This window comes from Pezoporus flaviventris, unplaced genomic scaffold, assembly GCF_033815535.1.
Source record: "Pezoporus flaviventris isolate CSIRO_AGI_PZ_B2104156 unplaced genomic scaffold, CSIRO_AGI_Pfla_v1 ptg000035l, whole genome shotgun sequence".
In the NCBI taxonomy this organism is placed as follows: Eukaryota; Metazoa; Chordata; class Aves; order Psittaciformes; family Psittacidae; genus Pezoporus; species Pezoporus flaviventris.
The window spans coordinates 141,485-152,101 of NW_026892583.1; the positions used below are offsets into that span (position 1 = coordinate 141,485).

The 10,617-nt window shown below is 48.4% G+C and overlaps 1 protein-coding gene across 1 annotated transcript; it reads left to right on the plus strand.

Annotated features, from left to right (window-relative positions):
* The first annotated feature begins 5,627 nt into the window (after positions 1 to 5,627).
* On the plus strand, positions 5,628 to 10,191 carry FTH1 (ferritin heavy chain 1). The gene is made up of 4 exons (XM_061462046.1): positions 5,628 to 5,898; positions 7,681 to 7,827; positions 8,764 to 8,889; positions 9,852 to 10,191. The coding sequence occupies exons 1-4, from the start codon at positions 5,788 to 5,790 to the stop codon at positions 10,014 to 10,016; spliced, it is 549 nt and encodes a 182-aa protein (XP_061318030.1). The 5' UTR covers positions 5,628 to 5,787; the 3' UTR covers positions 10,017 to 10,191.
* The last annotated feature ends 426 nt before the right edge of the window (positions 10,192 to 10,617 follow it).

Below are 10,617 nucleotides of genomic sequence, written 5' to 3' on the forward strand. Positions count from 1 at the left end.
AATGAGTTCTATTTTACTTCTCTGCAAACCCCTGCAGTACAGACACTTAGAGATGATTGTGTCTTTAGGGCTTACTTTGAGCAAAACAGCTCAGTGTTCTAAACATGTTTCTTAGAGTAACTTCAAGTATCCTTTGTCTTTCCTAGGACTGTGTTTCCAGGAACCAGCAGTTCTGCATGACCCAGGCATTTGTATTCTGTGCTGCAAGTACCCAGTGCAAACCTATTGCCTAAACCCTGCATTTCCCTCATCTAGAAATCCAGGCACTGAAATGACTATAAAATGTTTTGCCCCAGGAGCTAGAGGGGGAATTTGCAGTTAATTGTGGTTCCATTTTCAGGGTATCTTAAAGCACAAGTGGAACCCAGGTGTTTTTAACAAACTGGCTTTGGAAGCTCACAGTTGAGATCAGTGTCAAGTTTCCAGACACATGACCAACCTCGCAGCCAAGTTTAGGGTTGCTTTTGTGTTTACATAAGAGTCTGTGAGCTGAATTACACTGCGGTTTGTGGGTGGAATGGGAGGTCTCCATAGCAAATATTTGACTGGATGTGCAGTTTATCTCATTTACAGGACTTTGAGCTTTGCAAAAAGGTTACTATATATTTGTTGATATAATACTCGAGGCACATCCAGCTTTCTCTTGCTCACTGGATGTGGAACAGTTGCTGTTTAACTCAGATCTGTTATTATTCCAAGCATAAAACTAGCAATGGCAAAACCCAAGTGTTTTAAAGCTCGAGGAGAACCATTTCTACAAATGATAAATAAAACTTAGTGCATTCCTGAGCATTGCCCAACTGCAGCAAGCTCGCTCTGCTCGTGTCAAGGGAACCCTCTTGTTAAAGGTCCAGCTGGCTGCCTAAGTCACATGCTAAGTTTTAGTTCAAGGATGATCTCAGCAAAAATCCAGCTTCTATTTTTCATAGAATCAGACTCAATGAGGTTGGAAAAGAGCTTGAAGATCATCAGGTCCAAGCTCAGAATTTACTTTGGGCATATACTGTTCAGTATTTGTTTTATAGTCATCTTTTCAGCTCACAGTAAGATCACTGCTGTCATTTGGAAAGATAGGCACAGGTAGAATGATACTAAAGTGAGTGTAAGAGTCATGGAAACTTTCCCTTTTTTAATAGCATACTCTACACCGTACCCACGTAAGATGCTCTGCTACATGGTGCTGTGCATGGCCCTGTCTGTGGAAACTCACTGTAACCACGTCTTCACCTCTTAAACCCCAGTCCAGGCTCCCAAACTACTTAAACTTGGCTGAGGCAGGGACTCTCACAGACAGACAGATGGATGCATACAGCATATCAAGGGAGGGGATTCTCCCCCTCTACTCTACTCTCTGAGACCCCCACCTGGAGTACTGCATGCAGCTTTGGGGGCAACAACACAAGTGCGACTTGGAGCTCTCGGAGCAAGTCTAGAGAAGGCCATGGAGGTGCTGCGAGGGCTGGAGCAGCTCTGCTCTGGAGCCAGGCTGAGAGAGCTGGGCTGGGGCAGCCTGGAGAAGAGAAGGCTCCTGAAGGGGAGACCTGAGAGCAGCTCCAGTGCCTAAAGGGGCTGCAGGAAACCTGGAGAGGGGCTTAGGACAAGGGCCTGTAGGGACAGGCCAAAGGGAATGGCTTGAACCTGCCCGAGGGGAGACTGAGATGTGCTCTTAGGCAGAAGCTCTTCCCTGTGAGGGTGCTGAGGCGCTGGCACAGGGTGCCCAGAGAAGCTGTGGCTGCCCCATCCCTGGCAGTGTTCAAGGTCAAGTTGGACACAGGGGCTTGGAGCAAGCTGCTCCAGTGGAAGGTGTCCCTACCTGTGGCAGGGGGTTGGGACTTGATGAGCTTTAAGGTCCCTTCCAACACAAACCAGTCTGGGATTCTGATAAACACACACATGATGCATGCTACTCTGCTGAGATGCTCTGAGGTGTGTACAAGCAGAATCTTGGTGGATTATTCTGCATCTAGGTATACCTTGTCCACTGCCCACCGGTTCCCTGACTTAATCATCTTTTTTATATAGATGGAAACATTCATCAGAGAAGCTGTGATGATTTTTTGCACATTCCAGCTGTCCTCTCCAGCTGTCCTGTGAGGAAGCTAAGCATTACTGTCCCTAAATTGGCTGGCGTTGGGGTCTGTGCTCTGTAAGTTGTAAACAAGAGAGCTTGCTCCATTGTCTCTAATGGGATCTTGTCCAAGGGAAAACAGAGATTGTCTTCAACAATTTGAAGCTTGTGTAGGCAGACAATATGCTGACTTTTGCCTGTGGGCAACATGAAGGATGCTTCTACTTCAGACCAAGCAGCTGAGAGCCAACATGAGTTCAAAGCACTGCTGTGTGTGCAGCTGAGAGGATGGATCAGTCCCTGGGCAGCTGTGAGCTGGTATGTGAAAGTGTACTGAAAGAAGAATTTGAATCCAGGCTCTGGTAATTCAAATTCTTCTATTCAAATTCTTCAAATTCAAATCTATTGGATTTCAATGAGAAAGGCCTGGATCTTCCCTCTAATTCCAATAGTTTAATAAGTAACAGGCATGCAATTAACTATTACCTACTGAAAATAATATGATAGAAAGTAGAGTATGAAGTGTTACAAGGTGCAACAAATGAGCTTTGCCATTAATGTGAATGTCATTTGACGTGCTGTTCAGCCCGAGTGTGGTAATGCTGTTAGCAGCCTTCTTCCCAAGAATGCTTATAAAGGCATGAAAAGCATGAGATAAAAGGTGGCTTAAACCAAAGCATAAGAAAACAGCATGAAATAAAGTAAAAATTCAAGCACAATGTGACAGTAGTTTGAGAGAGTGAGTTGCACAGTTGACAGAAAAGGTCTGGCTATGGCTGAATATAAACTCTTGTAAGACCAGCACACTGGGAGCTCTTCACTTCGGTCACAAAGATACCATGACACATGGCTGCACAACCCAGTGTTTCCTCTTCTCGTCACATAAATCTGCTGTCATCAAAGATAATGTGCATTGTGCAACTTGCAGCTGATCCAGAAAGCAGAATATAGGACTTCCCTAATCCTACTGACATTGAATCACGGGTGGCACAGGCTGTCCAAGCTACAGAGAAAATATATCCCTATTATTAATGCAATTTCTGTTCTTTTGCTTACAAACTGTGCCATTGCACAGCCTTGTCATAAAACAACTTGTAGGTTCGAGGTTAGTCTTTCTGGAATACTGAGATGTACTCTGCAGTGAACCACCAGTATCACAGAATCAACGAGGATGGAAAAACCTTTAAGATCATCAAGTTCAACTGTTATCTCAGGATTGCAGAGGCCACCACTAAACCATGTCAATAAGGCCCTTGTCTACATGGTTTTAACACTTCCATGGACAGTGATTCCACCACTACCCTGGCAGCCTGTTCCAATGCCTGACCACCCTTTCGGGAAGGAATTGTTCCTCAGCTCCATCTAAACCTGCCCTGGGGCAGCTTGAGGCCGTTTCCTCTTGTCCCATCCCTTGTTCCTTGGGAGCAGAGCCCAGCCCCTCCTGGCTCCATCCTCCTCTCAGGCACTTGGAGGCAGCCATCAGGTCCCCCCTGAGCCTTCTCTTCTCCAGACTGAACCCCCCAGGTCCCTCAGCCCTTCCCCACCACACTTGGGCTTCAGGCCCTGCACCAGCCCCATTGCCCTTCTCTGGCCCCGCTCCAGCACCTCAAGGTCTCTTTTGTAGTGAGGGGCCCAGAACTGAGCACAGGATTCGAGGTGCAGCCTCACCAGTGCCCAGCACAGGGGCCCAATCCCTGCCCTGGCCCTGCTGCCGCACTGGTGCTGGTGCAGGCCAAGATGCTGGGGGCTTCTTGGCTGCCTGGGCACAAGCTGCTCATGTTCAGCTCCATCAGTCAGCACCCCCAAATCCTTTTTATGGGCAGCTTTCCAGCCACTCTTTCCCCAGCCTGTGTGTATGTATATACACACACATATATATATATACAAATACATATATAAATAATGTCAGGTTAAGCAAGAGTCTGTGCTTCAGGAGTACAACTCCAAGCTTCTGGCAAGCCTTTTCAGCCAAACACAAGGTTGGTTTGAAGTACCTGCAAGCTGGCAGAAATACTACGGTATGAAAACAGTAATGTAAATCCACCCAGCCTTTTTATCTTTACATAAGCATTTGTGTGGAAGGAGAACAGGAGATTTCAAATGTACGTGGCAGCCTGAAGCGATAGGTATGCCGCAAGTTAACATATAGATCTTAATTACTTCTGATGGTTAACTGACAGAAGCAACTGAAAACAGGAAGGCGAACGAAACCATTGCCTGCTGGTTACTTCAGGCGTTCAGAGAACCTTGAGAAGTGCTGTTATGCTGGCACAAGCCTTGTGCTGCCCTTCACACGCAGACAGACGCCTGTGCAGTCACGCATAGGACACCATGCACTGCCGGGAAGGTTCAAACACCCATAATACCTTCAAGGAGGAACTGGTTACAGGAAACTCGATTTAATCCAAGTGTACAGGCTCAATAACTTGTACTATTTCAACATGAACGTTGGCTTAGCAAAAGCCAAAACTTTGTGACCCTTATGTTATGGGATAACCTTGGTTTAAGTAGGATGTTTCTAGCTCTTAAGGTTCCACTTACAGAATCACAGAATCAACTAGGTTGGAAAAGACTTTTAAGATCATTAAGTCCAACCATTGCCCCAGGACTCCCAAATTCAAATAATCTACTTGAAACTTCAGAAAGGAAAATAATCCAGTGTTTATTGAAAATAAACCACACAAACTCGAGTGCCTGCGGTGGTAATAAAAGTGGCTGAAATGATCATTATCAGAAGGTTCATTTTTTTCCATTTGACCTTTCTCAATTACTTCTTTATTTGGTTACTCGGTTGTTCAGCCTCGAGAAGAGAAGGCTCCTTAAGGGGAGACCTTAGAGCAACTCACAGTGCTGAAAGGGGCTACAGGAAACTTGGAGAGGGGCTTGGGACAAGGGCCTGTAGGGACAGGCCAAGGGGAATGGCTTGAACCTGCCCGAGGGGAGACCGAGATGAGCTCTTAGGCAGAAGCTCTTCCCTGTGAGGGTGCTGAGGCGCTGGCACAGGGTGCCCAGAGAAGCTGTGGCTGCCCCATCCCTGGCAGTGTTCAAGGCCAGGTTGGACACAGGGGCTTGGAGCAAGCTGCTCCAGTGGAAGGGGTTTCAGCTGGATGAGCTTTAAGGTCCCTTCCAACCCAAACCACTCTGAAGATGTATGGCATTGTTTGAACTCCCTACAACCCTCTATGCCAAACCTCCCCATCAGGCCAACACCTGAAGGCAAGAAACGCTGCTTTCCCACCAGCCTCTGTGCCTGCAGCGGTGCTCACACCCACGGCACTCCTCCCCAGGGCCTCCAGCCAACCCCACACAACACGGCCGCAGGGCACACCTGCAGCCTGCTCCCTCAGGGGCGGCCCGAGCCCCGCGCTCTGCCGCACAGACACCCCTGGCCTCCCCGTTTAGGCCGAGACGGGGGTCATCCACACCGGCGGGGGCCGGAGGCCGCGGTGGCGGGCGCTGAAGGTGCTGAGTCACGCTAGGCCAGCAGAAGGGAGGCGGGAGGGCGGAGCGTGGCCGTGCGCGATGACGTCAGCGCCGGTATAAAATCGTCATCGCGGCGCTGGAGGCCCTCAGAGCTCGTCGGCGAGGCAGAGCGGAGCGGGTTCCTGCTTCAACAGTGCTTGGACGGAACCGGCCGCGCTCGGGCCCGCCGCCACCGCTGACCGCCTTCATCGCCCCGCCGGACTTCACCGACACACACCCCACCGAAAGGCAGCGCCATGGCAGCTCCCCCTTCTCAGGTGCGTCAGAACTACCACCAGGACTGCGAAGCCGCCATCAACCGCCAGATCAACCTGGAGCTCTACGCCTCCTATGTGTACCTCAGCATGGTGAGTGGATCGGCCGAGAGGAGCTCAGCCACCGTGGGATTAAGGGGAGAGGGGAGGTTAATGGGAAGAGGGGGACTTCGGGCCTACTTGAGCGCCTCTGGTAGCGGTGCGAGGGGCTTAGGCCAGGCCCGGTGCGGCTCCTCCCCAGAGGGACCGAGCCCGCCTTGTGCTTAGGCCCTGTTGGGGTGGGGGGAGAAGCATCAGAACTTCAGTGCGAGGCCTCCCTGGGGAAGGGGGTGGGTGTGAGGGAAGGGATAAAGGCCGTGGCTGTGGGCCTGCAGACCCCCGCCGCTGCGAGCTCTATACCAGGGTGCAGCCTGGGGTCCCGCACGGTGCCCCGGTTGGGGAGCGGGGTTGCGAGTGCCGGGTGATGCCTGCGGACGAAGCCACGCTCCTCCTTCCCCCCCCCCATCGCCTGAGGGGCGTTCTCAGCCTTCCCTGGGGGTGGGGCGGCCGCTTGTTTCCTATAGGTGAGGCCTTTATCTCGGTGCCGGGCTGCAGTTACACGTTAACCGCGCTCCGTCCGTTGCCCTTGGCGGACTCGTTATCAGCACGGCACAGCTCAGCAGCTTCCAAGCGGCGCTGCCCTTGGGGCTGGGCTGGATAGCAGGAGATGAGTAACGAAGCGATTGGCACCTTTCCCACAGGCGTTCTTGTCTCTTGAGGCGAGGTTTTTCATAGTCCGTCGTTTCTTGAAATGAATTAGTAGGAATCCGGGGATTCCTTAGCGCTGTGCTCGCATGCTTCACATGGTGCGAGATACTCCGTTTAGCCATGTTAGTGATGAGCAACTTTGGTGCAACCAGCAGCTGTGACCTCTGTGCAGCAATCCTGGTGCTTTAGATGTTTAGGTAATTTGAGACTTTATGGTGATATGGTAGTATGTTGTGGCCTGGAGTTGTACGGCTTGACAGCTTGATTTTCTGTCACCATGAAGGTCTGAACCTCATGAGTTGAATGTAATTATGTTGTTGGATGATAGTGGTGCACAAGCACCAGTGTGTTTCCTCCAACCTCCCAGGCAAGCTTCTGGTTTAAAAGCAGAGATTTCTGCAGCAGCTTGATTAAATAACTGGCATCTGATACAAAGCTTTTGATTGAACCCTGCCTGATGGCTCTGACCAAAGAACAAACAAGCAGTGTGATGTCTTCTAAGTGCTGTTACAGGTTTTGCTTTAAAAAGAAAAAGCAGTCTTGTACTTGCTGTTTAGTTCCTTTTGACTTTTAGATGTGTTTTTTTTTTTTCCCCAAAAAAGGAATTGTCCTTCCTAATTTAATCCCTGATAAGCCTGGGGAGCCACAGGAGTTTTATTGCAAAATTACCTTGAACTTGGTCACCTTTATCTGGTATTGCAAGTCAGAGCATCAACTTGTGATCATTGTAAACAAACTTGGGCAAACAAAAGGAGCAGGAACATTCTTCTTCCTTGAAAACGGCTTTTCAAGTCTGCTGTATCTAAGGCATTTGAGTGATGCTCAGAACAGTAATCTATGGGGTGGGAGTTCTTTTTGTATCTTCAGAACTGAACCAGAAATAACATTTATTTGTTCATGGTAGACATACAAGTTAAGATTTAATTCTGGTCAGGAGAATGTGAGTTCCCCTAAGGGAAGAGTTTTGCCAGGCTGCCTTGATGTCAGTGCTGCTGCTGGCCTTGGACTCCAGCAGCCCTGAAAGCAGGGCTGATAGGGGACAGATCTGAAGTTGTAGTATGGATTTGACTTTGTGTGGCTGCTGGAGTGAGGCTTGGGGGCGTGACTGTATGAATTCTTATTTTTCAGTCCTACTACTTCGACCGGGATGATGTGGCTCTGAAAAACTTTGCCAAGTATTTCCTGCATCAGTCCCACGAGGAGCGTGAGCATGCTGAGAAACTGATGAAGCTGCAGAACCAGAGGGGCGGGCGCATCTTCTTGCAGGACATCAAGGTAAGGAGTGGAGCTATGGGTTGTCCTGTCTAATGCAGAACTAGGCTTGTGGCCTGCCTCCATGCCGGAAGGGGATTAATGTCCCTGTGAGCCCTGAAGCAGCTGACTGTACCTAAACACACTGCATTGCTGTGATCTGTGTGGCACTCGGCCCAAAATCTAGAGATGGGTAGTAAATTGATAATTGGCTGACTGGCCAATAAAAGGTACTTGTGTAAGAAGAGAATACCTGGCCCTAGGTGGTTTGCTGTGGGCTGAGGGTAACTAGAACACACAGCTGGTTCACCTACCTTAGATTTAGTGGTGTTAGCTATGCTCGTTTTGTAGAGAACTCAACTGCCTTGTCACAGGAACATAAAATGTCAAGTTTGCTATTGCTTCTTAAGCTCACTGCAAGGTTTTGTGAAGTTACTTTAATGAGATAATTTGGAACAGCAGAAAGCAAGCAGTGTTGTAAAGCCTGTTTAATGTAACATAACTCTTCATGAGGGAAACAGCAAACAGAGTGATAGGCTTGTGAGAAGGATTCCCTTGCTTTACTAGTAAGTGAGTGCTTGGAAACACCAGACTCTACTAGGCAGTTCTGAGTTGAAAGTTAGATTTGCCTGCCCTGGTGTCTTAACTGCTTTGTTTCTGGGACTGTGGCTGCTGGCTAGTTACGTAGGCAGATGTTTAAACCATTAGGTTTTAACAGGAGGAGGGAAGCGGTAGCTCTCTTAGCTGTCTTGCCTACAAGAAGAGAACCTGGGGAATGGGAACAGGTCTGGGACATGCAGTCCTGTTCTCAGTGTGCACTGTGTGCTTGCCAAATGTTTGAAGATGCCTAAATGCCTGAACTTGCTCTAAACAGGCTTTGAGACTGATCTGAAAGACTTTCCTCCCTACTGGTCTGTGGGTACTTAAGAGAAATTATGGTCATGTGCTTTCCCCTTCTAGAAGCCAGATCGTGATGACTGGGAGAATGGACTGACTGCAATGGAATGTGCCCTGCACCTGGAGAAGAATGTGAACCAGTCACTGTTGGAGCTGCACAAACTGGCAACTGAAAAGAATGATCCACATGTAAGTGGAAGCTGAGAATGGAGCTCTGCAATTGGCTGTCTGGTAGTGTGGGAATGGGGGCAAGTTTTGTGTCCCTGATGTTACTGAAGATGGAAAAAGTATGTGAACTGGTGGTATAGCCTTTCCAAAAGGAAATGCTGAGGTGTTGGCTTGTACCTTAACCATTTGGTGTAGGATTGTTGCCATCTCCTTCCAGGAGGACTACTTGCAGTGTGTTAGGGTGCCTGAGGCCCACCTTACAGAACAGTGGGTGCATGGCTTTGTGCAAGCCCCTCTGTTGCTCTCAGAACAGAGAGCTCTTTATGAACAGCATCTTGAAGAGGAGAAATATATAAAGCTCTACAAAAAAAGTCTTGCTTTTGTGGGGGATGAGTTCTGGCTTTAAACCAAGTGGATGCCTGTAAAGGCTTTCTGTCATAAGGCTCTTTTGTCATCAAATTTTGGAGCTGCTTCTTCCAAATGTTAAAAGCCCTGACACTTCATAACACAGTGCCTGAAAACACAGCTTTCTTCACACATTACAGTTACTGGCAAGGCTGGATTGAGACTTCTTAGTATCAGGAAGGGATTTGTCCTAGTACTCTTAGGAGTGTCCTGCCTAAGTTTTTAGGGACTTTTCTAAAAGAAATAACATAGGGGAGCCATTCTACCTATGTAAATCCTCATGTGATGAATTCAAGTGCTGTGCAGTGGGGGTTTCTAAATCTGTTTAGTAACTTTGCTATTGCTTCCCATGGAGAGGCTTCCTGAGCTGATGTACTGCATAGTTCTGGAGCAAGTGTGCTAGCTAAGCCTGCTTTGGTTTGGCCTTGTTCTGATACTGCAAAGGCACAACCAAAGGCTGTAGCTTTTAAATTCTCACTTCTGTGTCTGTAGAGAGGATGGGTAGGATTTCAGATGCTGCTGCAGCAGGATAAGCTGTTCCCAGGCCTAAATTCCAACTCTTTTTCTTTCCCTTTCAGTTGTGTGACTTCATTGAGACTCATTACCTGGATGAGCAGGTCAAAGCCATCAAGGAGCTGGGTGACCATGTGACCAATCTGAGGAAGATGGGGGCACCAAAGTATGGCATGGCGGAGTACCTCTTTGACAAGCACACCCTTGGGGACAGCGACCATGACAGTTGAAGTCATGCCAAGAGCCACCCTCTGGGTTTCAGTGGGACTCCTACTTCACTGTCCAGCCATGCATGCATTTCCAGCTATCTAGATAAACAGTTCTTATACTCTGTACCAAATATCACCCCTCTTTTCTCTTGTGTTTTGTGTATCGCCCTCCATCCAATAAAGTGACTTGGTTCAAGTTGGAATTTGCTGTTTCTCTCGGTAGCAAGAGGCCTGCACTCATGGGATTGTGCTCTGTAGTTTCTTTTGTGACAGTTGACTTAAGCTGGTCATAAAGGAATCAGAATCATAGAACAGTTAAGGCTGGGAAGGACCTTATTATCGTCTAGTTTAACTCCCTGCTACAGGCAGGGATGCCTCACCCTAGACCATATCACCCAAAGCTCTGTCTAACCTGGTCTTGAATACTGCCAGGGATGGAGCATGAGTGGAATAATATATTCCTTCCTACTTACTCTCTTGCCTCTTATTAGAGGGAGCGGGTTTTACTTGCTTAGTGCTCTTACAATGGTGATGAATGTGATTTAAATCCTTTATTCAAAGCTGTTGCCATAAAGCACAAGGAAAGGAAAGCTTGAAAATCTGGGCTTCCTGAGCTTGTCCC

Bases quoted from the DNA above. Each gene is read 5' to 3' on its own strand.
- FTH1 (XM_061462046.1), top strand. From the start codon at position 5,788: ATGGCAGCTCCCCCTTCTCAGGTGCGTCAGAACTACCACCAGGACTGC. The intron at 5,899-7,680 runs GTGAGTGGATCG...CTTATTTTTCAG, and splicing joins CCTATGTGTACCTCAGCATG to TCCTACTACTTCGACCGGGA. The intron at 8,890-9,851 runs GTAAGTGGAAGC...TTTCCCTTTCAG, and splicing joins CTGAAAAGAATGATCCACAT to TTGTGTGACTTCATTGAGAC.